The sequence below is a fragment of the Phaethon lepturus genome, unplaced genomic scaffold, assembly GCF_000687285.1.
Source record: "Phaethon lepturus isolate BGI_N335 unplaced genomic scaffold, ASM68728v1 scaffold22915, whole genome shotgun sequence".
NCBI lineage: Eukaryota > Metazoa > Chordata > Aves > Phaethontiformes > Phaethontidae > Phaethon > Phaethon lepturus.
The window spans coordinates 626-26833 of NW_010542997.1; the positions used below are offsets into that span (position 1 = coordinate 626).

Sequence of the window (26208 nt, forward strand, 5' to 3'; positions counted from 1 at the left end):
CCATATGAACTGATAAAATACCTTCAGTTTCTCATAAACTGTACACGTTTTTTGGGGTCATCTTCCCACATCAGAAAAAATTCTGACTCTGCTAAGAGGGGCAGGAGGCAGCAGCTGAGGCCCTGAACACTCCGCAGAAGTTGACCCCAACTGCAGCACGCAGAGGTCAGCTTCAGCAAGGTTCATGGAGGGCAGGTACAGACATTCAGAGCTGTGACGGTGACAACCACAGCTCAGGTAACATCAAGCTGAACCTGTGTGCAGCACCTTAACTCCATTGTAGTGGGCATGGCTCTTGCCCACGGTGGAAGAGAGACCTCAGTTTTACTTGCTGTTGAGTCTGAGTGGACTCAAACCCATGCTGCGTATCTCCTAAGAGGATGACACAGTAGACATGAGGCTACTCAGATGGGGGGTAGAGTGAGAAGGGACCTACTTAATTAGACTGTTGATCCTCTTGCAGACAGCCCCCTCCAGCATCCCAGCAGACTGTCATTTCACTGATGACTAGCAGTCACTGTAGGCAAATGAGGTAATACCACATCAAAGCTTTGTGTCTTAAACGCGCTGCTGCTGTGGCACAACATGCATTTGAAAGGATTTTTCTGGATTTGTGGAAAAACTGTAACAAAACCAAAAAAACCCCGCAACCTGAACCATGGTTTAATAACAGTGGTGAAGTACCAATAAATAAGCCACGCTAGAGCCTTTGATAACTGCACCCACCATTTAATCTTATCATTTCCCTCCCTGCTTTTTTGTGTGGAGTTTGCAAAGGCCCATCGGGGAACAGGTAATTCTTCATGTTCTATGAACACTCCTGAAATCGGAAGGGCTTGATAGAGAAGATACGTTATCGTCAGTCCACATGGTATCCATATGAAGTTCAATCTTCAGTAGTTCAAGAGCCATTATAGATAGCACATCCCCCATGCAGAGAGGGTGTGCTTTGAACAGCTTAAACTGGTGACTGGTTGACCACCTCAAACTGGCAGATGATAATTGTTCTCAGAGCAAAATTTCAGCAGGGATGCACATATATATTGGGGTAGATAACGTCATTAGAGAAAATCAGAGTTGGAGCATTAGTGAGAAGTAGAGAATGTCAAATTTTAAGACTAAATGGGTAAGGCAGGCAAATAACAAACCAGCAAGCTGAATTATTGACACTGCAGCTTTATGATTTTTTAATACAGATCTCTCTAGTTTGGTTTAATTTTTTAATTTTGGGTTTTTTTTTTTACTTAGCTTTGCCTTGCCTAAATTTTCCAACACATCGTTGATTACAGATGAGTTGGTATATAGATAACTACACATTTTGGCAAAACATCCACTACTTTTAAATACAAGAGCGAGGTGATTTAGGTGCACTGGGAGTTAAACAAGAATAAGAGCTTCTTTACATAACTCTCCTGAAAAACTATGACATTTAGCGAATGTATACAAGCTCATTTAGGTAAGACAAGAATTAGATTAATTAGAGTTCAGCTGTGTGCAAGTGACAAGCCACAATACGTAAGCTTTCCTGTGTCAGCACTCTTAGCAATTTGTATAAGCTGACTGTTCACTCTTCCACTGTTTTATTTTCACTTCTCCTACATTCAAGATTAATGACAATTTTCCAGCATCAATAAGATAGCTCTCCTGAAAGATTAATGAAACCTGCTTTGAAAGAACCCTGAAGCCGGATCTCAATTTCTTAACTGGACTTGAGTGCAGTATTTTTGCACGGTTCTTTCTCCTTTCTTCCTTTCTTTCCTTCCCTCTCCAGCCAGCAGTCTTTCTGAATGTGGGTGGTAACATGTTGTTAAAAATGTTGTTAAAAACCAACAAAATAGTCTAATTTTCCTATTTTTATGTATATTATCATCAACTTTAGGCAGATAGACATATTGTTTCTTAATATTCCTAATTTTTTGGGGAGCAATGTAATCATGGTCTCCAAACACGTGGTTCACAGATGCCTGTGTAGGTAGTGTTGCTGGAGCTCTGCAGCTGTACTGTTTCACCTCTTCCGCACGGGATTCCCTGCCTGCCTGCAGGATAAAGTCTGCTAAATAGTTCTCTGCTTGTCCTTTTTTTAAAAAAGGCATTTTGCATTTACTCAGCGGCCTAAAATATGCTACTATAATAGTATCTATTGATGTCCTGGCTTAAAGCAACTTCTTGGACACACCAGAATTCTTTTTTTTTTTTTTAACAGAGATTACAAGTTTGCTTGATAAATTAGGTACATTTTCACTATCTTTATCTGAATATGAGAGCAGAGGTGAATATTTAGCAAAGTGTAATTTTTAGAGCTGTTTTCCTGAAGAAGCACCGTTTCATATCCTAGTAAATCTGATGATAAATTTATGAAGTTTAAGGATCTTTATATATTATAGTTTGATGATTGTAATTATTTAATGTGCATTTAACAGATTAAAAAAGGAGTTGTGTGACAGATTTTAAACAAGTATGCATTTGGGAATAATCGCTGAGCATGAGATGTTTCTCATGGTGTTGCTCTGGGATTGGCACTCAGCCTGGCATGTTTCACCAACAGAGTAAACGTATAGTCATTCGTATTGACCCTTGCACATGGCACAGGAGGTGAGGAAGTGACCATTCATACAGGTACGTCTGGTTCAGTCGCTAAATTGGATCCCTGTTAAAAAAAAAAGTGTCAATGCAGCCAGTGCAAGTTAAATGTAAGAGCACATGATGAATAATGAAGGCTGTACTTACCTGACAATAAACCGGAGATGGGTTGCACTGAATTTACTGGGCACTCTTGACCACACGGGAGCATGACAAGATGCTAAGGCAAAAAGGCTCAGTGTGCTTCGTGATGTATAGGCAAGGGGCAGCCTGTCATAGAATCATAGAATCATAGAATTGTTTAAGTTGAAAAAGACCTTTAAGATCATCAAATCCAACTGTTGACCTGGCACTGCCAAGTCCACCACTAAACCATGCCCCTACGCATCACATCTACGCATCTTTTGAACACCTCCAGAGATGGCGACTCCACCACCTCCCTGGGCAGCCTGTGCCAATGCCTGACCACTCTCTCTGTAAAGAAAATTTTCCTAATATCCAATCTAAACCTCCCCTGGCGCAACTTGAGGCCATTTCCTCTCGTCCTATCGCTGGTTACTGGGGAGAAGAGACCAACCCCCACCTCACCACAACCCCCTTTCAGGTAGTTGTAGAGAGTGATGAGGGCTCCCCTCAGCCTCCTCTTCTCCAGACTGAACACCCCCAGTTCCCTCAGCCGCTCCTCATCAGACTTGTGCTCCAGACCCCTCCCCAGCTCCGTCGCCCTTCTCTGGACACGCTCCAGCACCTCAATGTCCTTCTTGGAGTGAGGGGCCCGACACTGGACACGGGATTCGAGGTGCGGCCTCACCAGTGCCCAGTACAGGGGGATGAGACAGGGGTGTGATATTAACTCTTACAGGGCGTCTGTGATCCTTCTGCAATGCAGCAATTTAGCATCAGTCAGGATCGTAGATGGTGCAGGAAAGAGCTTCAGGACTATTTAGTTAGGTAGTTTGAAGGGAGCTCAGGGTCTGAGGTTTGAACCTCCTCTCTCTTCTAAGAAATTTTAAATGGTTATTGAAGCCACAGAAATATTTAAATTTTATAAGCTAACCTTTGCTTCTAAACAAAAATAAAACAAGTAAACAGCAAAACTCCTGAGCCCGGACTCCTAGTATAATGGCAGTAGTGATTTATTTGCCAATGAGTGTCACCATTTTGAAATCAAGAAACTCTCCGTATAAAACATCTGTCTTGCAAATATCGCAGAGATTTTTGCACATAGTGACGTGCTTCCTACCTAGTAACGGCAGCAGTGTGAAACACAGAATATGTGTCAGAGAAAACATAACACTGAAACTTGGCTTAATGCAACTTTTCTGGCAACTTTCGAAGCTTGACCAACATCTTTGCACGCCGTTGTCATTCCCGACTGCGGATCCCAGCGTGCTCCACCACCTATTTTGCTGCGACCTACTCGCTATGGTGCTGCTGACCGCTGCTGCTTGCATCTGGTGCATGTGCAAAAGCCATCTTCTCCAACTGTACGGTGAACGTGGAGTAAATAATGAAGAACTTTTTAAAAGCCTGGGAAGAGGACTGGTGATTGAGGATGAAGAAGTACCTTCGTGCTTGTTGAGCATGTCACGTGAAATGCGGGTATAGAGAGAAAAAGAGGAGGGGGGCTGATTGGCTGATTTTGTTTATTCTTTTAACTGAGCCAGGAAGTGGGAAGTACCCTACATATCTAAAAAGGATTTTAAAAAGCAGACACTTCAATAACTTAAGAGATCTCACTTTATTGCAATGATGATTTAACAGGAAAGTTTTGCTATTCTGAAAGAGAACAGGTACTCTCTAATAAATTAAATCAAGCACATAATTTTATGTCAAATACGACTGAGATGATATACTTAAGATTTTTACAGATACAGAGTTTGCAAACTTGGGTATGTATAAAACTGAATATGTTTAAAACTGAACTCTGTTAAGAGCATAACTAACTGGGAAATAACAGGAAAATTTCCAATACATGATCCTTACTTAAACTGAGAGAACATTACAAAGAACAAAATTGTGTCACCATGTAATTAAAGACAGATGATGCACACAGACAATATTTAAATTGGGGCTACATGTGGAATATTAATTCAGACATTTGCTAACTTTTGAATGTTTCATTTTGCGATGTTAATAATGTTCATTTAGCGTATGTTATCTACTTTACAGTATCTTGGAGAGATGAAATTAGTTTAAATAGGTAACTAGGACTTATAAATGATTGATGTGCTTTTCTTCCTGTCTAAATGACATAATAGCAAATAATTGTGGGAATATCTTGGCTACATAAGCAGAATCACTTTCTTTGTCAGACCAAAATAAAGCATTTCCTGCTTTCATTTCAGTCACTAATGTATTATATTAGGACCAGAATTATTTTTCTGTAGTTCTCTGACTCCCAATTATTTTAAATTCCCAATTACCTATCAAATTCATGACTAAAGAAAATGCTAATATTGCCAACTTAAATGCATATTTTGCATTCTTTAGAAAAGTATGTACATAGCATTTCTTTCATCTTTCATACAGGGAACACTGATGTTTATTAGTCCACCTCATATACACCAAAGGGGTTTTTTGGTGTTGCTTTGTTACTATCAAAAAATAAAAAATGCACAAACAGAAACAAATCCAATATGAGCTGACCCTTTATTCTATTAGAGGAGACTGTTCTGCATGCATGTATAAAAATAATAATCAGTCATTAATAAACACTGAACTTCTGTAATGAAGGTCTGGTTCCAAGACCAACTCAGTCTGAGCATCTTCAGTGGATTAATTGCTATGAGATCATATATCTCAGCTGCAGAAAAGCTAAATGGAAGTTTTAATGTGCTGTAAGCCAGCTACATCAATGTAACTTATTCCCTCTAGTCAAGCAACATCAATTTCAGAAGCAGCTATTATCCACACCCTTTCTTTTAGGGTTCTTTTTTTTCAGTATTCTAAATCGCTATTGCAGAAGAATTGGAATTGGAAACATTGCTAATTAGTACCTTCCTAAAGGTAAGATTTAAAATTATTCCTAATCTATTACTGAATCTGTTAGGAAAAAAATCCTCACTCTAAAGCAGCACTTCCTTCTCTTGCCTTGGAAGGAGAAGGGATAAACTTCCCTTAACAAGTGCATCTCTTCCCAGACCCTAGTCTGAAATTAATTTGGCACTGTGTCTCTAAAAAGATGCAAGGCAGGAGAAATAGTTGTTGCTGTGTAAATGCACAGCAAGAGCTCTCCAAAACACATAACTCTTCTGCACGCCCAGCCCCATGCAGCACAATTATGTAGTTCAGCTGCCTCACGAGCCTCAATACCTCTAAAGAACAGCACAGGATTTTCTCTTTTTTGTAATTAATTAAAAGGACCATCTGATAGAATATGTAGCACACAATCCTAAATTAGGTTAGAGGATTAGTTTAGAGGATTTATCGTGTGTAGTTTGCATGTATTCACAGAATGGAGAACAAAATTCTTATATTAAATGGGGTGTAATTTTTAAGGAGATCCATACTTAGTGTCAGAATCTGATGGCCAGTACATACTTAAACCGCCTCTTCTAATCCTTTGTAAATTCCCCTGCCAACGTAACTAGATTTGTGCCACCGCTTCCACCAGCATCTTTAGTTGAGGGAATCCCAGGAGTGTTACCACACCGTTTTATACACTGCTAGTGCAACGGATTAATCAAACCCCTGCAAGCCAACACGTGCTAGAGCAGAGCCAAGGACACTGGCGGTGATGCTGAGGGTGGACTTGGCCCTTCACAGCGCCACTGGCCTGGGAAAGCGCAAGGTGACTCGATGGTTTTAAGGGTCTAGTCAGTAGTACCCGCTGGTACTGGGCACAGCACCCCAGCATCTGGGCCAGTCTCCTCAGGTCAGTCACTGCACAAATGACTGTGACCACCAGCACCATAGTGCTGATGAGGGAGACGATTTTCCACCTGCCTTTGTGCGACCGATTCTATCCAACTAACAAAGGCCTGGGAAATGCTAGTACACTGATTCTGTACATAAGATACATATATGTACATATACTACCTTCTGTTTTGAATTTTACAATATGTAATTAATTTACACAGTGTAACTTTAGTTTTAATAAGACAAAACTGGAGAGAAGGAATTTGCTTTTCCATATGTTTTGTTTAATGACAAATATCTATAATATCCATTTTACTGAAGGAGATTAAAATATATAGGCACGAGCCTTTTAAAATATATAGGCAGAAGCCTTGCTCAATTAAAAACTGCTTGTTGTAGTGTTCCAGCCCGCTTCAACTTTAGGGTCACTACCTCTGGAAACCAAAGTGAAGTATGATGTGAGATGGGTCACAGAGATTTCCAGGACAGAAAATACAAAGTTTAACTTAATGGAAATGGTATAGCACTCTCCTGGGGGGGTCACAGGCATCCAGATCGGTCAGACAATTAGAAGGCATTGTGACTGGAAAAAATTGGCCTAAAAAATGCACTGAATCAATGCATCTAACTTCCAGGTTCTGCTAGAGGAAAGCGTTAACAACATGGGAGATACTAACATGTAGGGTTTGTGTAGGGCTGTGAAATTTGTCCTTTAATTGCCAGGAAAAAAGCCTAATACCAAGGGTTAACAGTCAAGATTCAACACATGCAACTTGTTTGGAAGCTAGCTGTTAAAAAGATTTAAGTAAAGTGCTGATATGCTTCAACCATAGTTTCCAGAGTTGCTAATAAAGCCATCATCTGTTCTTCAGGAAAAAAAATGATGTTTGCAGATATTTCTTGAAGAAACTGTGGTAGCTTTTGAAAAGTTTCTAGCTCTCTAAAATATGTATCTACTAACCAATCTGCAGAAAATGTATTCTTCATCTTACAGTTATCATGAGCCATTACTGTAAGTACGTTTGAACAAGCTACCTCTCTGAGAGTTAAAGTAAAGGGTGAAGAGAGATTATAAACTGAACAGAAGTTCAGCAGCATCTTATTAAATAAAATCAAGCACAGTTCTTTCTGCTGACTGCAAAAATCTCGCTCTGTGTGTTCATAGAAGCTTTCAATGTTCTCTTCTGGATGAACAACATTCAAAAGTTCTTGCTTCACTGGTTCAGACTCAACATAATCCAGTGGCAATTTTCCATCAGAGTCCCTCTGCTGTAGAAGGAGTGGTCCTGCAGGGAACATACAAACATTAATAATAACAGGTCATTTGATTTGGAAGCCAAACAAGATTTGGTTTGTTTTTTTTCCAGAAGCTAGAGAGTCTATTTAAATTCCTTTTTGTACTAAGTTATGTTGCTGTAACTGATCAGTTACACGTTTGCAATACAATCTAGAACATGTAGAGAGACCCTTTATAACAGTTTCTTCACGATATTGGCTTAATTTTCTTCCCAGTTTTGCTAGGTTCAAAGCCAAGGATCATTATATAGAAATGGAAAAGAAATTCAAATGTTCCTTATCCCAAAATTTCAAGTAACGATACATAGAGTGTGTAAAAATGTAATGTTATTACTGTTGTAAAATTCCATTAGGTATTTTATAGACCAGGTTATTTGCTGACACTGACTGCAAATTAAAGGCACATTACTATGATGGTCTTTATTTTACATTTCTGGATGTTAAGCTTGTCCTAGGCTAGGCAGCAAGGTAAGCTATTGAGGTAGTAATCCTAGTCTCCCCTAACAATGGAGTTTCAAAATTTTGTCTTAACAGATTTCTGAAATTAGTTACTTCAATAAAGAGATTTAAAGTAAGTAAGTGAGACACATTCTACTTGTTCAGATTATATTACATTATTTTGGTGTTTCCTGTTTATTAATACAATGGAGCTATTAATATTTAAATAGTTTACAGATGTCTTGGTAAGTTTATGAAAGGCTGCATCAGTAAGAAAAAATGAAGGCAGTTAACACACTACAGGTGGTGTTTTTCCAAAGATGAACACATCAGAAATCTTCTTATGTAAATCTGGGTTACTATGCTAAAGTAATAATGCAATTTTATCTTGAATACATTTTCAGAAATATATTTTAATTACACAAGGTAATTCACCACATTACACATCCATACTAGAGGTTTTAACTTTGCTGTGATTAAAGCTGTATAGTTTTACTCCATCACTGATTATGCAAGAAAAGTAAATTTCGCAAGCTGAAGGTTTTTCAAGAAAGAAGGTGAAAAACATTTTTCCAGAGATGTCTTACAAATTATTGAGCTGAGCAAATCCACATTGAATGGGTAACATGCTTTCTACCATAGCCTTGTCAGCTACTTGACAGGCCAAAACCCAGAGTGTGACAAAGGCAAAGATAAGGGTACGTGCAGCCTTACAGTTGCCAGAAAACCTTGATGAATGCAAGTGCAAGTAGAGCTCTTCCCCCAGGACAACAGGATCATCCACTACCTATTCTTCACAATAGCCTAGGAAAAATGCACATCTGTCAGTGCAATGCCATTTCCAATTGAGGAGCTGGGCTTACTACAATATTGGCTATTGCATCACTTAGACCGATTGAACCAAGCCCCGGTATTGGCTCGGCATGTCAGACACATGCTTCAGTAGATATATAAAACACCTGGGAGCCTCAGAACTGAAGCTCAGCACACACAGAGGTAGCACTGCAGAGGAATGTATTGATTATGAGCTGGTGCTTGCGTAACAGACACAGAAAGAGCCTTTAGGGGGCAGGAGAAGACTGTAAATACGGAAGGTCTTATGCCAAGAATGAAACAGAATTTTGTTTCTCTACCTTAATTAAGTAATAGACCATCTAAATACAGTGCGTTCTTCTGCCTTATGGCTACATGCAGAATGATTTTTATTGAAAAAATCTGGACTCAGCATATAATGCACAGATATTAAACTTACACAGTAGGCCAATGGTAAGGATATCACAAATACTCATTTTAGTAAATGAATTAGAAGAAGGAGTAGTCGATATCCAAGACCATACTTTGCAGTTGTTTTTTAAAAAAAACATGCTAAGCTAATTATATTGATACGGTATATTTCAAGACAAGATACAAGTTCCCTATCGCTGAACAAAAAATATTGTTCAAAATATTTATTATGTGTCTGCCTAAGGGGTGATGTTTCTTTTTTTAGAAACTAAGGCATCCCTCCCACTATTATCCCTAAACAGCAGTTACCACAATTACAATATAGATTCCTTTCTTAAACTAATTACCAAGCTAATTGTGTTCTTCAAAGACCATCACATTCATTTTCATAAATGTTGAACAAATTTATGTTGAAACACATGATTATATAGAGATTTACTGATCTATTTTTGCATCATGGTAAAAATAGATCAAAACAAAATAAAAACCTTAGCTTTGCTTGGTGACTAGGTAATCTTTATCTTCATTACTGAGTTTGGAGAATATAGTTACAATGCATATGGTGTAAAATGCATAATAAAAACATTACCATATTGGAAAAAAAAGTGAAAAACCTGAGTAATTTCATATTCAGCTGACCAAGATAAATGTAAAAACAGTATTATTTTTATTGTGACCAAAACAGCTTGGCTTAAAAAGGTTTTAAAATAAATATTTCATAATAACATTTTATTTTAAGCATCTATTAAGAAAAACACCACGAACTTCATATGGACTCAGCACAGTGGCTAATTTCCCTAAACCAGTTTAGCATAAATGCACTCACCCCCATGCTGAAGTAGCAGCTTGCCAATTTCTACATGTCCATTTGACAGTGCATCATGCAAAGGAGTCACCCCGTCCACTTGACTGAGCAGGTCCACCTCTGGACAGCGTTGCAAAATTTCGCGGACACACACTGTGCTGCCATGGTTACAGGCTTCATGCAAAGGCGTCCAGCCAGCATAGTCTGAATTATAAATCAAGGGAAGTTTTAAAACAGCAGAAGTAGTACTAAAATGTTAATATTGTAATTCATTAGGCAGAAAAACACTTTACTTTTTAGTTTTCATCATGGCTACAGCAGCAGCTTGTGATTTGAAAACAAGAAATTCTATTGAAAAACATCTAAAAAAATTAAATAGCATTTAAAAAAATCGATAGAAAATGCGATGTTAAAACACACTTTAGTTATAAATTAAACTTGCCTCAATTTTTGCTATGAAGTCCTCATTTTGTGTTATTTAAAACAATAGACAGTTTTAATAGTATAAATTCAAACTTTATTACCAAACATTAATATAGTCCTTTATCTGACTTAATTTCTTAGTTCTGTAGAGAAAATTAATAACTTACCTTTAACATTAATGTCTCTTCCAGGGAAAGACAGAAGCTGAATCAATCTCTCCACTTTGTTACTTATGCAAGCTCTATGTAGTGCTGTCTCTCCTACCATAAAAAATTAATAGATTACACTAGACTAGGCAAGATAGGAACTAAAGAAAATAATCAAAGTGCCTGGAACTAGGAGACCTGGCTATACGCCAGAAAATTCAATAATGAGTAAGATTTTCCTTTATCCTGTTTAAACATCTTTTAAGAAAATTCAAAAAAAAAAACCCACAGAGCTTCTGTTCCACCAGAGATCCAGCAATGAAATTGTATTGCAAATGGTTTAACATAGGAATTATCTCCCCTCAGTTCAAGGTTTAAAGCTTCAATCACACTATAAAAGCACCAAGTGATCACAGAACACCAAAAATACCAGGTTTTGAAGCAATAAAACTTTAGAGTGCAGTTGCCCTCCCTTAAATTTATTCATGAACCTACGTTAAAATGTATGGGGTTTTTTACACAGCATTTATAGCTTAATTCAAATGAATGTTTCTGGCTAAGCACGAGTGCCTCTACACAGTCAAGTATAATTCAGAACTTCAAATCCGTTAACAGATGGTTTGCTGTTCCTCAATAGGCTGTCTGACTTGGCTACAGTAGCAAGGGAGGGGGGAAAAAGAGAAATAAATTAAGTGGTCCTAATAATAATAAAAAAAAGAAAATCCTCTGGAAAAAAAAACCCAAGCCTTAGTACCATGTAAAGCTGAAGTAAGTGTGAAAAATTGAACAGCAAGCAACTGAGAACTGCTGCTTATATGTAAAGACACCATTAGTTTCTGCATGATAAAAACTTCAGACCCATTCTAAACGCTGTTTTGCTTTCACTAAATGATTAGGTTTGAACAAGAGCCAGAGAAAAATCTTGATGCCAGGTGAAAGATGATGCAACAAACATCTTAGAAATGAAAAATATCTCGGGCTAAATCTCTCAGTCTTTGCAATAAGATTTACATGGTATGTTTTGTTATACTAATACCTTCACTATGTAAATCTGTCAGCTGCATACTCATTCTTTCAACAGAAGATACTACTTACAATTTTGGCAGGGGAAGAATAGAAAAAAACCAGTTGTTTTTTGTTGGTTTTTTGCCCCAGTCCTTCAGCTCACTTTTCTTTGTAGAAGTCAGCATGCAATAATTCACATCAATTTCACTTGCAAAAGCAATAAGAGAAGGGAACCAATTTAAAAAATGCATGGTCTGGCTCTGTTGCTGAAGCTCTCTTAAATCCCAAAAGAGAGTGAGGGCTTTTTGTCCTTCAGTGTTTGTGATACAATTCTGGTTTTAATTTTTTGAAAAATCCTAGCTTGCTTTTGCCAGTTTTTTCTAAGCATTCTCTTGGGTGCCATGATTGTTGGCAATAAATAAATATTTAGATACATATTTATATATATATAAATAAATAAAACACATATAGTTGTGTTTTAAGTGATACAGGTAAATTTCGGATGATGAAGATAACAAAAAGTAGTTCCAGAAGTAATTTTGTTCAGGTAAAGGCTCATGCAAAGTACGATTTATTAAATTTGTGTAGTAAGTGGGAACCGAATGAATTATTGCAGTGCTGTTTTATTCCTTAGGTACTTGGGTTCCAGTATAGCTAAGACAAAAGCCAAATGCCTTTCATAGTCTGGGCTGAATGCCTGGAAGAAAACAGTCCATATGCTTAACACAGCTATGTAACATAGCATACTCCTCAGTCTTTGTTCACAAAATGTCTAGGACTGAAAGAGATGAAGACTGAATTATACTTTCAAATCAGAAGACGTTGATCCTACCAAGCACAGGTTGAGGTGGATTAGCAAAGTAAGGCAGGCAAGACTGGAATGAGCTCACACAAGCTGTACACTGTATTTAATATCTGGGAGGGGGAGGGGAATGAAGAAGGCAGCTTTATTCTACCACATATACCATTTCTCCTTTTAAATAGACATTGGAAAAAAAAAAACATGAACCATAAGAAAATAATTCTTGGGAATAAGCCATCATTTTAGTTCAGCATTCATCAGGACAAGATTTTAAACCTGAAACTGTGGATTGTAACCATATAAAGTCCTTAACATAAATTAGATATATAGAATACCTTTAATATTTCTTTTGTAAAAATGTGCCTCTTCAGCCAAAAGGTAGCAATTCTCTTTGGTGTATGAAGCCTCAACTTCTGCTTTTGCTTTAGGCTTTTTTGTCAATGGAGGGCACTTATTAAAGATTAAGCCACTGAAAAGAGAGCAAAGGGGACACGTCTAAAATCACTATTTCATATTTTAAGATAATGTATATGTACTTAATGATTTTAAATGTGTATATACAGCATACTTAGATCTATCAATTTCAGAATTATTTCTGAAATGTCTTAATTACATAATTACAATGTCATTTCATTGTAACTTTGTTTAAAACAGTAATAAAATTAAATTACCCACAATTAAACTTTCTTTAAAGATAATTCTATGAACGGTTCAACTTCTCTATGTACCCTTTAAATTTAATATTGGGAAAATATAACTACATCAGTCTGCATAGACACTGAGATGGAGGATGGAGAGAAAGGGGGAACCCCAGCCCAGAGGTGTCACAGGTTTACAATGGAGCTTTCTGTCAGTGGCAATAATTTGTAGACAACAAAACAGGTCATATAAAGTTCAAGAAATGTGTCAGGTCAGAAGCTGTCCCCCAAAGCAGAATAAAATTGGTGATGTTATAGGTATTACTTACGGTAGATCAGGCAGCACTTTGACTTGGTTCTGCTTATCGCCACTTAGCATCTGTAATGCCCTTTGAGACCCAGGGCATGGCCGTTGCCCTATTTTCTTTTTCTTTGCTGTGTGCATCTTTCTTGTCTCATGCATCCCTACCTCTCGCAAAGCGGGCGAATAGGCACAGACCTGTTGCAAAAGTAACATTTTCAATTACTTCATATACAGTAAATTAAAATGCAGTCATTTTCTTTTGTTGCCCTTCATGCAAAGCAGTTATCCACCACCACAGCTTGCTGTATCCAACTTTATGAAAATATGATCCCTAAACAATTGCATATATAGATTTGTTAAAATTGTCATCTGCAATCTTCTTTTATACTCTTGTAATTCACTCTTTATCCTGGCCTCGGGGGTGAGTGGCTTCTGTCTGAGCCAGAAAGTGGGAAATTCCAGACCTCTCTCTTGGGTTTTTGGTAGCTGAGAAAACTTTGATCACTTTAGCTGGACATAAGACTGAAGTAAAGCTAATTGATTCTCAGGTACTTAATGAAAGTCTTTGCAAGCTTCCTGCTCCCAACCCAGGGAGCAATTTGGTAAAAAAATACTCCCCTCCTTCATTCTACGATGAGGGGTTGGATTAAGCCTTTGAGCATTGTGAAGGCGATAAGCTAGTTATCTCTTAGGTGCTCTCTCATTATTTGGATAGCTTTGGATGTTGTAGATATTTTGGCTTCCTTCCAGTAATACAGAGCTTCCAACCCACCTATACCATTCATTTTAAAAACTTGTGTAAGTTTCTGCAGTTTGGCAAAAGCATAGGAATAAAATCCAGTGAGGGGTTCATTCAATGATTACACAACAATTATATCTGAAGAAAGATATTAAAGAAGGCTTTGAGTATCTAGCAGATCACTGTAAATTCTGCAGGCAACTTGCAATGGGTGAGGGACACCTTAGTTGCACCTTCATTGTACATCTACCACCAGAGAGTAGGAGGCCGCTATTTGAACACATAGAAAAGCCTAGCTGATAGGATGCTATATGAGAAGAGCTGGCACAATTGGATGATTGACAGTTAATATTTATTGTATGTCATGAGAAAGGAGGTACAATAATGCCTAGGAAAACCACAAAAAACACATGAACTTGTTTCAAGCATTATAAATATTTACATTTAAGTAGTTGCAGAGTGATCAGTAGTCATGGCAATACTAAAAATAGCATATGTATTGGCAACATACGTTAAACATTAGATACATAGTTGGTTTATTTTTAAAATTCTGACGGTGTTTTATTCAAGCGCTGCTTAAACATGACGTATTGATAAGCAATGATCTCTGTTCACAATAAACTCCTGTAAAATTCAGTAAAACGTATGTGTGGAAAATGTATAAAGGTGTAAATTTGTTTTTCTTTAACTCTACCTGTGGAATTTTAGGACATATAGAAACAGTGGTGGATCCCATATTCTGTTTAGTGGTTAGTATTCAGATTACTGAAATGAGGTTCTAAGTTCAGGCATGTCATTACTGTGTCATCTCCCTGATTCACCTGATTTACTCCTGCAGCCATGGCTTTGAGAATTTCTTTCATCATGTATTTTCTCACCAACTATCACAAATTGTGATTTGAAGGCAGAAAAAGGTTCGCAAATAGGAAGAAGTTTTCAAGAGGAGAAATTCACAAAAATACACTGTGGTTCAATATCATAAAATCTTATGTGTAACAAATGTTACATATAAGAATATATAGAATAATAGACTATCACCTATTCAAAAAACCTGAAGGAAAAGATAAGCCAGGAAAATCACACTATATTTGGCATTACTTATAAATGTAACATTGCAATAAAATACTTACATCAAAGATTATTTTAAAAATCTTTCATTGTGACTTTTCATGTTAACTGCATGTAAACAGATTAATCAGGTGTTAGAAATCCTGTGGCAAGAAAAATCTTATCATTGTTTTGAACCCGGATCTCAGGCAAAGAAAAATTTAAATGCAGTAGAGTCTATCTACAGGTGGAAGACAATGCATGCAATAAGCATGACCTTAGACCACAAAAGAAAGATGTTTTATGAGACTTTCATGAATCCAATTACTTGTAAAATACTTAAGTGCGATAGGTTATTAAGGAGGGGAAGAGTTACTTACTATTTTCTGAAGAGAAAGAGGTTCTGTAGAAATAGTTATATTCCTCTGTAAACACATTTTTTTAAAAACTGCTTCTGCGACGAACATTTGAAGCCAGAGGGATGGTATGGAACAAATGAAAGTTTGCAAGTCACATATTGAAAAATCTGGGTAAAGGCAAAAGGTGGGGGGGAGACAGCCTTAAATGAGAATATACAAACCTGTACACCTAAAGTTATCTAGAACCCAGCTCTTCCAGAATTTTCTTTTTTCTTCTGTGGCAGATTCAGAAGCTATTCTCCATAAGAATTACTAAAAATGCTCATATTGAAGAAGATTTTATCCATCATCTGATAATAAGACCAAAGAATGGTCAACAGATCTTAAAAGGCAAAGCATGGATTTTTATGTGGAACTTCAAAATACAATCTGGTAAAAGTTACACCTTGATTTTGAGAATGAAATTATTTTTTGGGGAAGTTATCCAAGTGATTACCTTTAACATCTGTTAATTGACACAATACAAACACAATTCATATAAAAGGTGTAACACATGAACAAAGAAATCTGCAAGTAATGCAGGGTGACCTACAAATTCTGCATTAAAAGTGACTGTAAGCAAGTTTCAACCCCACTCACATGTACCAAATAGTTCATGAAGAAAACCCAAAGCAGACAGTGGCAGCAGAATATGTATCTATATCTATCTCAGTATCTATGAGGCATATGTCTGGACTACCTCTCTCTTTTTTTTTTGGAAAAGGAGACAGAATAGCTGATTTTTCTTAGGGTGATATTTGTGTTTTGATTCCAGCAAAATAATTTTGTCAAAATAGCAACTGAAACAGGAAGAAAGCATGGTCTGCCATGATGAAGAAAGTCTTTACTGTACTGAGGGAATATTCCCTTCTGCTAAGAAGTGCTCATACATTTACTGATCCATAGACTCAATCAAAACAGAAGGACAAGTTTGGAGAGGATAGATGTTTTCTACTCTAAGAGCAACAGAATTCAGCAGAACTGTGCAACAGTTTTTTGGGCTCTAAGTGCTGTGGACCGAACAGAGTAGCACTGATCACCAATAGGTTAAAGAATCTTTAGTCTTTATAACTGGACTGTGAATGTTGTTCTTGTGAATGCTCTCCATGAAGGACAGCATAGAAAGTATAATTTTCCCTTTGTGTACAGGAAAGTAAGAAAGTATTATAGAAATATATATGCAAGATTCTCCCTATTATATGAAAGTTTAAAAATCCATTGGAGAAGTGGCAATAGTAGTAGATACGAAAAGCTCCATTGATTTAAATACTATAAAGATCCAACTGATTTGTCCTTCTAAGATCTAAGGCAGGCTATAACAGTTCTGATAACTTGCCTTCTGTAAGACTGGAGTGGAGCTATTTGTCTAGAGACTAATTTAAGTTTATTTTTTTCAGGATAGTTCTTCTCCAGAGTCCAGTTAGGAGAAGGCAGCAACACTTTAAATGAAGCCTATGTACACCTATCTCTAGAGAAAATGACTGAAACCAGGATATCCATACAGGTGTTAACAGCTGACTTACAGTTTTCCCACTATTTCCTGGGGCAGGGGGAGAAGGGAGAAGTTTTCATGGTAATTAAGTTTGAAAATTAAATTAAAAACATTCAGTAGTTTTCCTCAGATTATGTTTTTGGTCTTTTGAGTTCCTCGTCGCATGGCTGCTAAAAGGACAAATACCTCAACTGACATTCCATGTTAAATGATAACGGTTCAAGTCATGACGTTTCTCTTAATCTAGTATATTTAATGAAGAGTAACAACAGTGATTCATGGGACTAGTTGGAATTTCCCCCCACCCCCAGTAAAGACCGTTAAGTCTAAGGATTTGGAATGAGACATTGAAGTGTTTGATTTGAAGCCTGTATAGGTCAAAAATTTCAGCGTAGCTTTTGGACTTAGGGCTGAAGTGTCTTTAGGAAACAAGATAAGTTTGTGTAGTGAAAAATTTTACCTGACAACTGGCCTGAGCTAAGGTGTCTCCAATTGCATCTCTGAAGTTATGGCTTACTATGAAACGTTTAAAGGTCTTCCTAAACCAACAAAAATGCTTCAGAGATTTTTTTTTTCTTCCCACTGTGTAGTCTTGCTTTCACATTAACACCTATTGAGATTTACTTAGAGCGTTTTTAACAAGAAAGCCTGTTCTATTTGGTCTTTGCTTGGGACAGACAGACACATACACACAATAAAACAGTTCCCTGCATATGTACACGTCACACCATAAGACCACACAGCTGCAACAGAAGGTAAAATGTAACTTGAAAGTAAACCAAGGGTTTTAGTTAGAATTTTAGTGTATCTGATTAATAGGCTTTGAGAGGCCTTTCAAACACTCACCATCACATGAAATGGCAAGGTACTGTGCCAAATCATCAGCTATTTGATGAAACACATTTCTATCCATAAGTAAACCTGAGATGATCCAATATTCCACTACAGTTCCAAGAATTGCATTTAATAGACCAGCTATTTCACACCTGAAAGCCTAAATGAAAAAAAAAAAAAGAGTATCTATAAGAGTATCTATAGACCTGTACTGTATAACAAATTCACACCGATAATGTACCAGTAATAACATTAGAGAACACTGTGTAAAACAACATGCAAAATGGGATCAAAGCTTACAAGTACAAAGTGTGATTTCTTTTAACGTTAGGTTTTGTTTAACTGTAAGATTTCACATACTGCATTCATGCTAGTTAACCTTGTGTTTAATTTGACAATTACAGGGATCTTATTCTCCCTGCTCTATTAGGATTCTCTTTTCCTAAAGATTTCATCATGACATTAAAGCTTCTTTTGTAACTAACCGTGTATGTCTGTGCCAAAAGGGAGAAAGATGCAAGGTGTTAGTATCCTGCACAGAAAAAACTCTGGCAGCCCGACTGTAGGGTCAGGAAACTTTCTTCTGCTAGCAAAAATTCCAAGGAGACTAGCAACTGCAAAGTTAGAAACAACACAAACATAGCCTTACTTTTTTCTCTCCTGAACCTGCACAAAATGTCATGCGCAGATAAAAAAGCCAAAGCATATTTTCTACAGGAGGCATCAATATACAGCACTTTAACATGCTATCCAGAAAGTACCCTGAGACACATCAACATGTTTCTTCATCCACATGAGCACTTCGTCATCAGTACTGGCTGGGTAAAGCAGTGCTTCTAGTGTCTGAGTTAGTCTGTGTAAAGGCAAGTCAGATCTGTCTACTCAACACCTTTCAGTGCCATGCACAGATATTTTATGCAATGATTCTGACTTAAGTTATTCCACTTGACCACATGTACTACCACAGAAAATTCGGTATTTGTACATCAGTTTTGCAAGTGCAAATTGGAAGAGTATGTGCACTATAGTAGGAACACATGAAATTCATTTGCCCAAAGACACTAGTACCTAAGGCTCTACCAGAGAATCACAACTGTTACACTAGAGCACCAGCCAATATATTGCATTCTAGTGAAAGAGAATGAGTCTTTCAAAACGGACAATTTTGGGTAAGAGGGAAATTGACCCGAATATGTACTTACTTATTTATCAGCTTTGTATTTTACAGAATTGCTTAAAGGAAACAAAACTTTTCTATCTTTTGTTGTAGTCTCACACAATAGTCAATAGTTTGTCTGATAATCCTCTGAGAAAAAAATATGCTCAAGGTTGGTTTCAAATAATTTATTAGGATTCCCTCAGGAGCTGGAAAGCACCAAAGACTGAAACAGTTTGAGCTTCATCAATAAATCAAACAGACATACACAAGAGTAACAGAAACTGTGACACAGATGAGATTTATAATAAAAAGATTGCAAAATAATTTGTCAAAAACCTACATAAAAACTGTCCCCACAGTTAACAGACTTACTCGTCATGCAAAAGAAAAGGAATCAACACAACTACAAATAAACATTGTGTGGGGAAGCAGTAGAATCTCCATCACTGAAGGCTTTTAAGAACTGGTCAGGCAAAATCTGTTACGAATGTGATGTCTCAGATTGCTTCCAGCCCTACTTCCTCTTACTCTGTTAAGCGCTACCTGATTTGGTTTGCCCCTTGCTTTACTGTATCACAGTACTTTATTGTAGATGAACTGTGGGATCTCATAATAAAAAAACCTTGGTGACAAAAAACATTGATATGGCACATCAAAAACATGAAAATAATTTTTTTCAATTAAAATGTAAATATTTTAAAAGCTACATTACTCCCTGTCTTCTGAGGATTCAGGAATAGAAACTGAAGAACTAATTTAAAACATCTGAAATGCATTTAAATTTCCCTTAAGTATGCATACCTCTTTTATCATTGGACCCCAAAGCAAAATACTGGGTGAATAATTTAAATCCATCAATAGTTCTTTGCAGGAAATAAATTACACAATTGCAGCAAGTAAGCACAATTTTAACAGAGGTAAGTGACAGGATCAAGGACATATAGATGTAATCTGAGGTAGATACAGATGTAAAGCACAAGTATTTACATTCTTTTTCTTGTTTCTAAATCACAAGCTTGTATAACTTTATCTGTGAAATTTTTTCAAGGAAAGGGGTGGTAAGTGAAAGATGACCTTGAGGCAGCAGACTGAAATAATGACTGTAAATGCTGGAAGTATTATTAATATTTCACAGTCAGATATATAGCTGCATATTAAATATAGCTGATACACTAGTTGCAACTACGTTTGCTCAGCTAAGTATCTCTGCACACTGACAAAGACAAACCAGATGATATTGCCAACTGGTGTAGGCTTGGTTTACATTTTGCTAAAACAACAGTAGTACAAACTAAGGGAGTGTATTAAGGAGCTACAAATGAGGGGGAAATGCTTCAATTTACTGACAGTATCAACTGCTCTAAAAATATTTAAATATTAACATCTTAAAAATATTTTCATTTTCAACCACAAAATAATACAAACATAGTAATGAAAACACATGCAATATTAAAAAGAAAAAAGCAGCAAGCATTTCCATTAAACATGGGAACTGCTACCATGTCTGACAGTGCCAAGGTCTCTTCCTTCTCCCACTCTTCTCTCCAGCACGTGGGCTGGGTGTGTGCAAGAAGCTGGGAGGGGGCACAGCTGGGACAGCTGACCCAAGATGACCAAAGGGATATCCCACACCACGTAAATGTCATGCTCGGCAATAAAAGCCGGGGCAAGGAGGAGGAAGGGGGAATGTTCGGAGTGATGCCGTTTGCCTTGCCAAGTAACCGCCGCGCATGATGGAGCCCTGCTCTCCAGGAAGCGGCCGGACATCTGCCTGCGGATGGGAAGCAGTGAACGGATTCCTTATTTTGCTTTGCTGGTGTGTGCTGCTTTGCTTCACTTATTAAACTGTCTTTATCTTGATCCTCGAGTTTTCTAGTTTTTGCCCTTCTGATTCTCTCCCTGCTCGGAGTGAGTGAGCGAGCGGCTGGCTGGGGACTTACCTGCCAGCTGGTGTCAACCCACTACACCATGCAGAGAAAATTAAGTAAGATCCAGTTAAACCTTTTTCCAAAACTCTCTTCCTTGTTCTTATTGTTGAGAATCAAAGCTATCTCACTGAGAAAAGCATTGAAGTGGGAAGAGGCTGTTGACTGTGTTAACATAGAAAGGTCACATCAGTACAACTGATGTCTGTCAGCTTAGCAAATGCAATTCCTACATTGCTGTTCCATTTAATGCTTTGCCAAGTCAAGTACAGTGCTACAGTGACAGAAGTTTCACAGTGTGTTTTCGTACACATGAAAGTTCTCATGGGAAAGCTTTTAAGTCATAGGAAAATTAATTTTAACTTTTTTACTTTCAACTACAGGCTTATTTTAGAGTTGTTCTTCAGAGTTCTTTTTCATATGGTGTAAATGTTTTTAGGGTTATGCGGTACTCGAAAAGTGCCTAAAACATACTTCCAAGAAAGCTATTGGAAGTGACAGACCAGAAAGACATTAATTTTTACAAATTCACACCACATAAATTTATTCCAGGTAATGATACCTGAAGCATGGAAGAAAACAAATTAGAAATATGCAAAACAATGCAAGTAAAAAAATTTAATTAATGACTTTTTCACTCCTTTGTCAGGCTATGTAAGGCAGCTTTTTTAAAAAAACACCAGTAGTATCAAGGATGAAAAGCATTTCTGATACTATTTGTGACATTGTGAAAAGGCATGCAATAGCTCAGTGCTACTCAAACTGTTAAAAGCAACATACACATTCTTTTGTAAATTCTAAAACTGGGTAAACAGCTTTGATTCAAGGAACCTTGACTAGCAGTTTCTGTATCAAACATGCTTAAATAATGTAATAAATAATAAATGTTACTTATATTCAAATTATATTCAATATTGATTTGAAAACCTCAAGTTATGGAAAAACTTCTATGTTCTTTAGCAGCGCATTTTTAACTACAAGGACAGCGCATCAGATTTATTCCACCAAGCTGTCCCAGCAGATTAACACAGTGATGAGCAAGGGCATCAAATTTCATGTCCCTAATTTCATTCTCATACTTTTAAGATAAAGTAAACTCTATCTAACACAAAAAAGTCAATGCACTCATATACATAACTGAAGTCTTTATAGCAGCTCATTCTTTCTTTTTCTGTTTTTTTTCTGACATAGGTTATAATAGGCCTGAAAAGTGAAATACCTTCAGAATATGTAAGACAAGGAAACCAGTAACTCAGAATTTCAGCATGGATTTTCTCACACACAAACACACTCTCTCTCTCTAGTGCTGATTTGTTGCAATCTCTTTGAACCGCAAAAAAGATAATCTAGTTCTAAACAGCTAAAAAAAACCCCACAATTGCCCACTTTTACCACTTAGAAAGGAATGTGTTAGGTACGCCCCAAAAAAGAATTTAATTACCTTATTCACCTGTTTTTATTTACAGATATATTCATTAGAAAATTGCATGGAAGTTTAGTGTATTACAATTGTCATCTTTGTTTCTTTCCACGACCTAACATTCTTGTGTAAGCTGGGAAACATGGTCACCCCTATACTCTGTGCTATAAAACACTTAATTTCTTGCGCCCATGCAGATAGTAAAAATACCCAAAGTCATTCCTTTTTTTTAGGTTTCTGAATGGCTTTATGTGTTTCTTGCCAATGTGTTGCCTCTTAAGCAAACAGCTTTTAAAAAACAAAACTGGTAACAATGACTCACACCCTTAAACTGAAGACAGAAAGGAAAATTTTGTACCCAATATGCTATACTTAATGACATGGAAATACTGTGGTTTTACTTATGCATCTCTAGAATAGTAAAAAAAGGAGCAAAGACAAGACAGTTCTGCCTCCACAGCTGGGGAGGATCTGCTCTGTTGGCTTTCTGAATGGCCTTCTCAACTATGTCATGGAATTTTAAATGGAGTCCCTGAATATATGGAAAAATCAATATATCAAGTCTTAGTATAACAAAATATAAGGGATAATGACATGTTTTGAATGGTATGGTATGGTATGGTATTTTGTTTTAGAGTTTATTTTTGACAAAAAATGCAAAGGGAAAGAAAATGCAACATATAAATATGAAGTGAAAGAATAAGACTCTAAGAAAGAACATACAACACTACAGATATTATGAGGCAACAAGCAGCTTTTTAAGGCTAGAATTCCTATCTGCAGGCATATTGTACATTACAGTGCATTAGATCAAAGTGGGAAAGCAACAGGCATCTGGCTTTTGTGCTGAAATTATGATTCTTATATACATGTATATAAAGAAAATAGATTCTAAACAAGAGGTAGGTCTCTATTATATTATGTTTTATTCTTTCTTTTAAGTTTATTTTTCATATATGTACTACACTCTATCTGACACAAGTGATTATTCTGGTTATGCAAAGAATGGTTTATGAAAAAGGTATGGCTTACAATGCTGGAACTTGTCAAAAAGAAGGCATAGTAGAAGAAAGAAAATGGTGCCTACACTTAAACTGCAGATTCACCACCAGGAAACATATGAAAGCAGCCTCATTTTCCAAAGAAACAGAATGGCCACTGACACCAACTGAATGCAAGCCTGCTTGGGGCTCAGGAACTTTGAAAAGGTAGGTTGTTTAAATATAAATATGGGTATAGAAGCCTAATTTTAGGCACTTTTTAAATATCTTGACCAAGGATAAAAGGCAGCACTGTTTCAGAATGCCTTGCTTTGATAGCCCTCAAAAAAGGTAGGAGGTCTGGCTAGGTAAGATGAGTGAAGCTCTCATTATGTTTAATCTTTCTGCTTTCTTAACATAATGAAGAACTACTAGGTATTATATTGAAAGTGCTTTTTTCTCTGAAATACTTGATTTTCTATTGTTGTTCTGTTATTGTATTGAAAAAATGAATAAAGTACCTATTTATTCTGTACTTTCACAATAATTTAAAAGAGAACGCAGAGACAGCAGTAAGTTTGTATTTTATGTGAGAATCTAGAAGTCAAAAGATGTTTTACAAGGCCTCTAGCTTCTGAAAAGAAAGAGGTGGTATAGAGGACACTCAGTATCTTTCAGGTCAATGTCCTGCTGGTCAGCAGGTCACAGAACAGCAATTAAGCTGCCTTCAATTCCATTTTTATGAAAAGACCTAAGGAAGATACCAAATGAAACTAAAGGACTTGGGAAGAAAACTGCGGCATTATTAAAATAAAATAATGCCTATCTGCGGAAAACAGCAAAAAACTATTGGTTTTGTTAGCTTTCTCCTTCCAACATTTGCTGAATACAATCATTGTAAAATACAATAATCGCCTCTTTCGTTACACCTTATTGTTTGACAGGATGTGTTAAGCTGGTGTCCCTAATGACTACAGTAATACCTGCTGGTAAGGGCATGTGAACATCTGAATGTAGCCAACAAGCTACTCATGACTCGTTTCTTCTCTACAGATCAATATGAGAATCTTATGGATCAATTCATTTCCTTTAGTGGAGCAAAAACCAGCATGCTTCACAACAAAAGGCAGCTATAACAAGCAGCTGTGATACTTACATATAATTCCTCACAAAGGAATGAACAAAGGAATGCATTTTAAAAAAATATGTCAGTCTTCATTATTTTAAAGTATAAAATTCATACTCACATCATTTTTTCTGTTCAATTCTCTATGGGAAAGTATGACCCAATCTGCTAGAATATTTATGTGTTTGGTAAAAAGCACTGAGGTTTCGCTTCCCAGCCAAAAGGTCTTCAGAAGAACTGTCTGTGGCATGACTTGCTGATGCTGTGAATTGGTCCCTTCAACCAAACTGTAAAAAAAGAGAGTGAAAAAAACTAAATCTTTATGCCACTTTGATTACTATAGTTACCAGACAGAAACCTTGTCTTCTGTCAAAACACACAAAGGTTTGGCAATTTTTAAGTATGGAAAGCTCAGACACCATTTCTGATGAATAATAAGTAAAATAATGATGACTATTACAGCCAGACTGAAGGAGTTCTAATGTTGTGCTAATATTACATAAGGTAAAGGCTGCTTTTACTATGTAAAGTCAGAGCAAAACCAAGATTTTTTTTTAGTACTTTATAAATTAAGTAAAGCTAATTGTCTCCCTAGCAAAAGATAACTGAATTAAAACAAACAAACAAACCTGGTATGTTCAAAACGCTGCTTGTCTACCTTAAAGAATGAATACTGAAGCATTGCAAAGTTAAAAATACAACTTTGTGAGCAAATCAAGTGCTTACTGAAACTCAAAATAATGGGCTGGGAAAGGTTAGAAGTCTTAAAACACAATTAGAAAAAACCTACAAAAATTACAATAAACTAAGAACTTAGAAATATAAAAGGAAATGCTAAACTGCGATCTCTTTAGAACAGTATCTTACTAGGGACACATAAAAATCAGGATACAACCTGCTGTAGATACAGGAATGCGTCTGAAATTGTAAAATAGTAGGAAAGTATAATACTATAAAACTCACCTTTTTGTCAGAAACTCAACTTCAGCTTTTACCAAATCAAAGAAAAACTTCAATAATGTTTTGTGAACTATCCTCTGTTCACCTCCTCTCCCTGAAACTGGGACTTCATGACAAATGGTTTTGCAATAAAGGCAAGACCTGAAAAACAAACACCAAAAAATCCATTTGTATGACAGAAATCATAGGCTGATCTACTGGCAAAAAAGTCAGCTTTGACTTTTGACAATTTTGACTAGGAAATACCTTGCTCCCCATCAACATTCATCACTTTGAAGACTAAATTTCTTAAACTTCCTTAAAATCCTTTAATTACAAAGTAGTCTTGTAATTTTTTATAGACATTGTAACATCGTACAAACATTATTCAGACAAGAGTTCACACATACTATTTGACAGGACTACAGTTTGTGATCAAGTCTAATGATTGTCTAGCATGATAGAGATAATTTTGAAGTAAACCACAAACACATTTCTTTTGGCTAGAATTTTGAATACTGGAACCACCAGGTATACAGCTGCTGGGTACTCACATTCTGCCAGTAAGTACTAAAAGATAAAATACTTTATCTAAAAGATAAACTGTCTTCCGTTCCACATGACATG

At 36.7% G+C, this 26208-nt stretch overlaps 1 protein-coding gene across 1 annotated transcript in view; it reads right to left on the reverse strand.

Moving 5' to 3' along the window:
• Positions 1–7242: 7242 nt before the first annotated feature.
• The window catches only part of ANKRD32 (ankyrin repeat domain 32), a 36783-nt gene continuing 17817 nt past the window's right edge, over positions 7243–26208 (reverse strand). The window contains exons 9-17 of the mRNA XM_010288233.1: positions 25606–25743; positions 24764–24929; positions 18045–18192; positions 15689–15834; positions 13548–13717; positions 12916–13049; positions 10795–10887; positions 10226–10408; positions 7243–7727 (exon numbers count right to left, since the gene is read on the reverse strand). Of these exons, the coding sequence (XP_010286535.1) occupies positions 7243–7727; positions 10226–10408; positions 10795–10887; positions 12916–13049; positions 13548–13717; positions 15689–15834; positions 18045–18192; positions 24764–24929; positions 25606–25743 (1663 nt within the window). The remainder of the gene's footprint in view (positions 7728–10225; positions 10409–10794; positions 10888–12915; positions 13050–13547; positions 13718–15688; positions 15835–18044; positions 18193–24763; positions 24930–25605; positions 25744–26208) is intronic.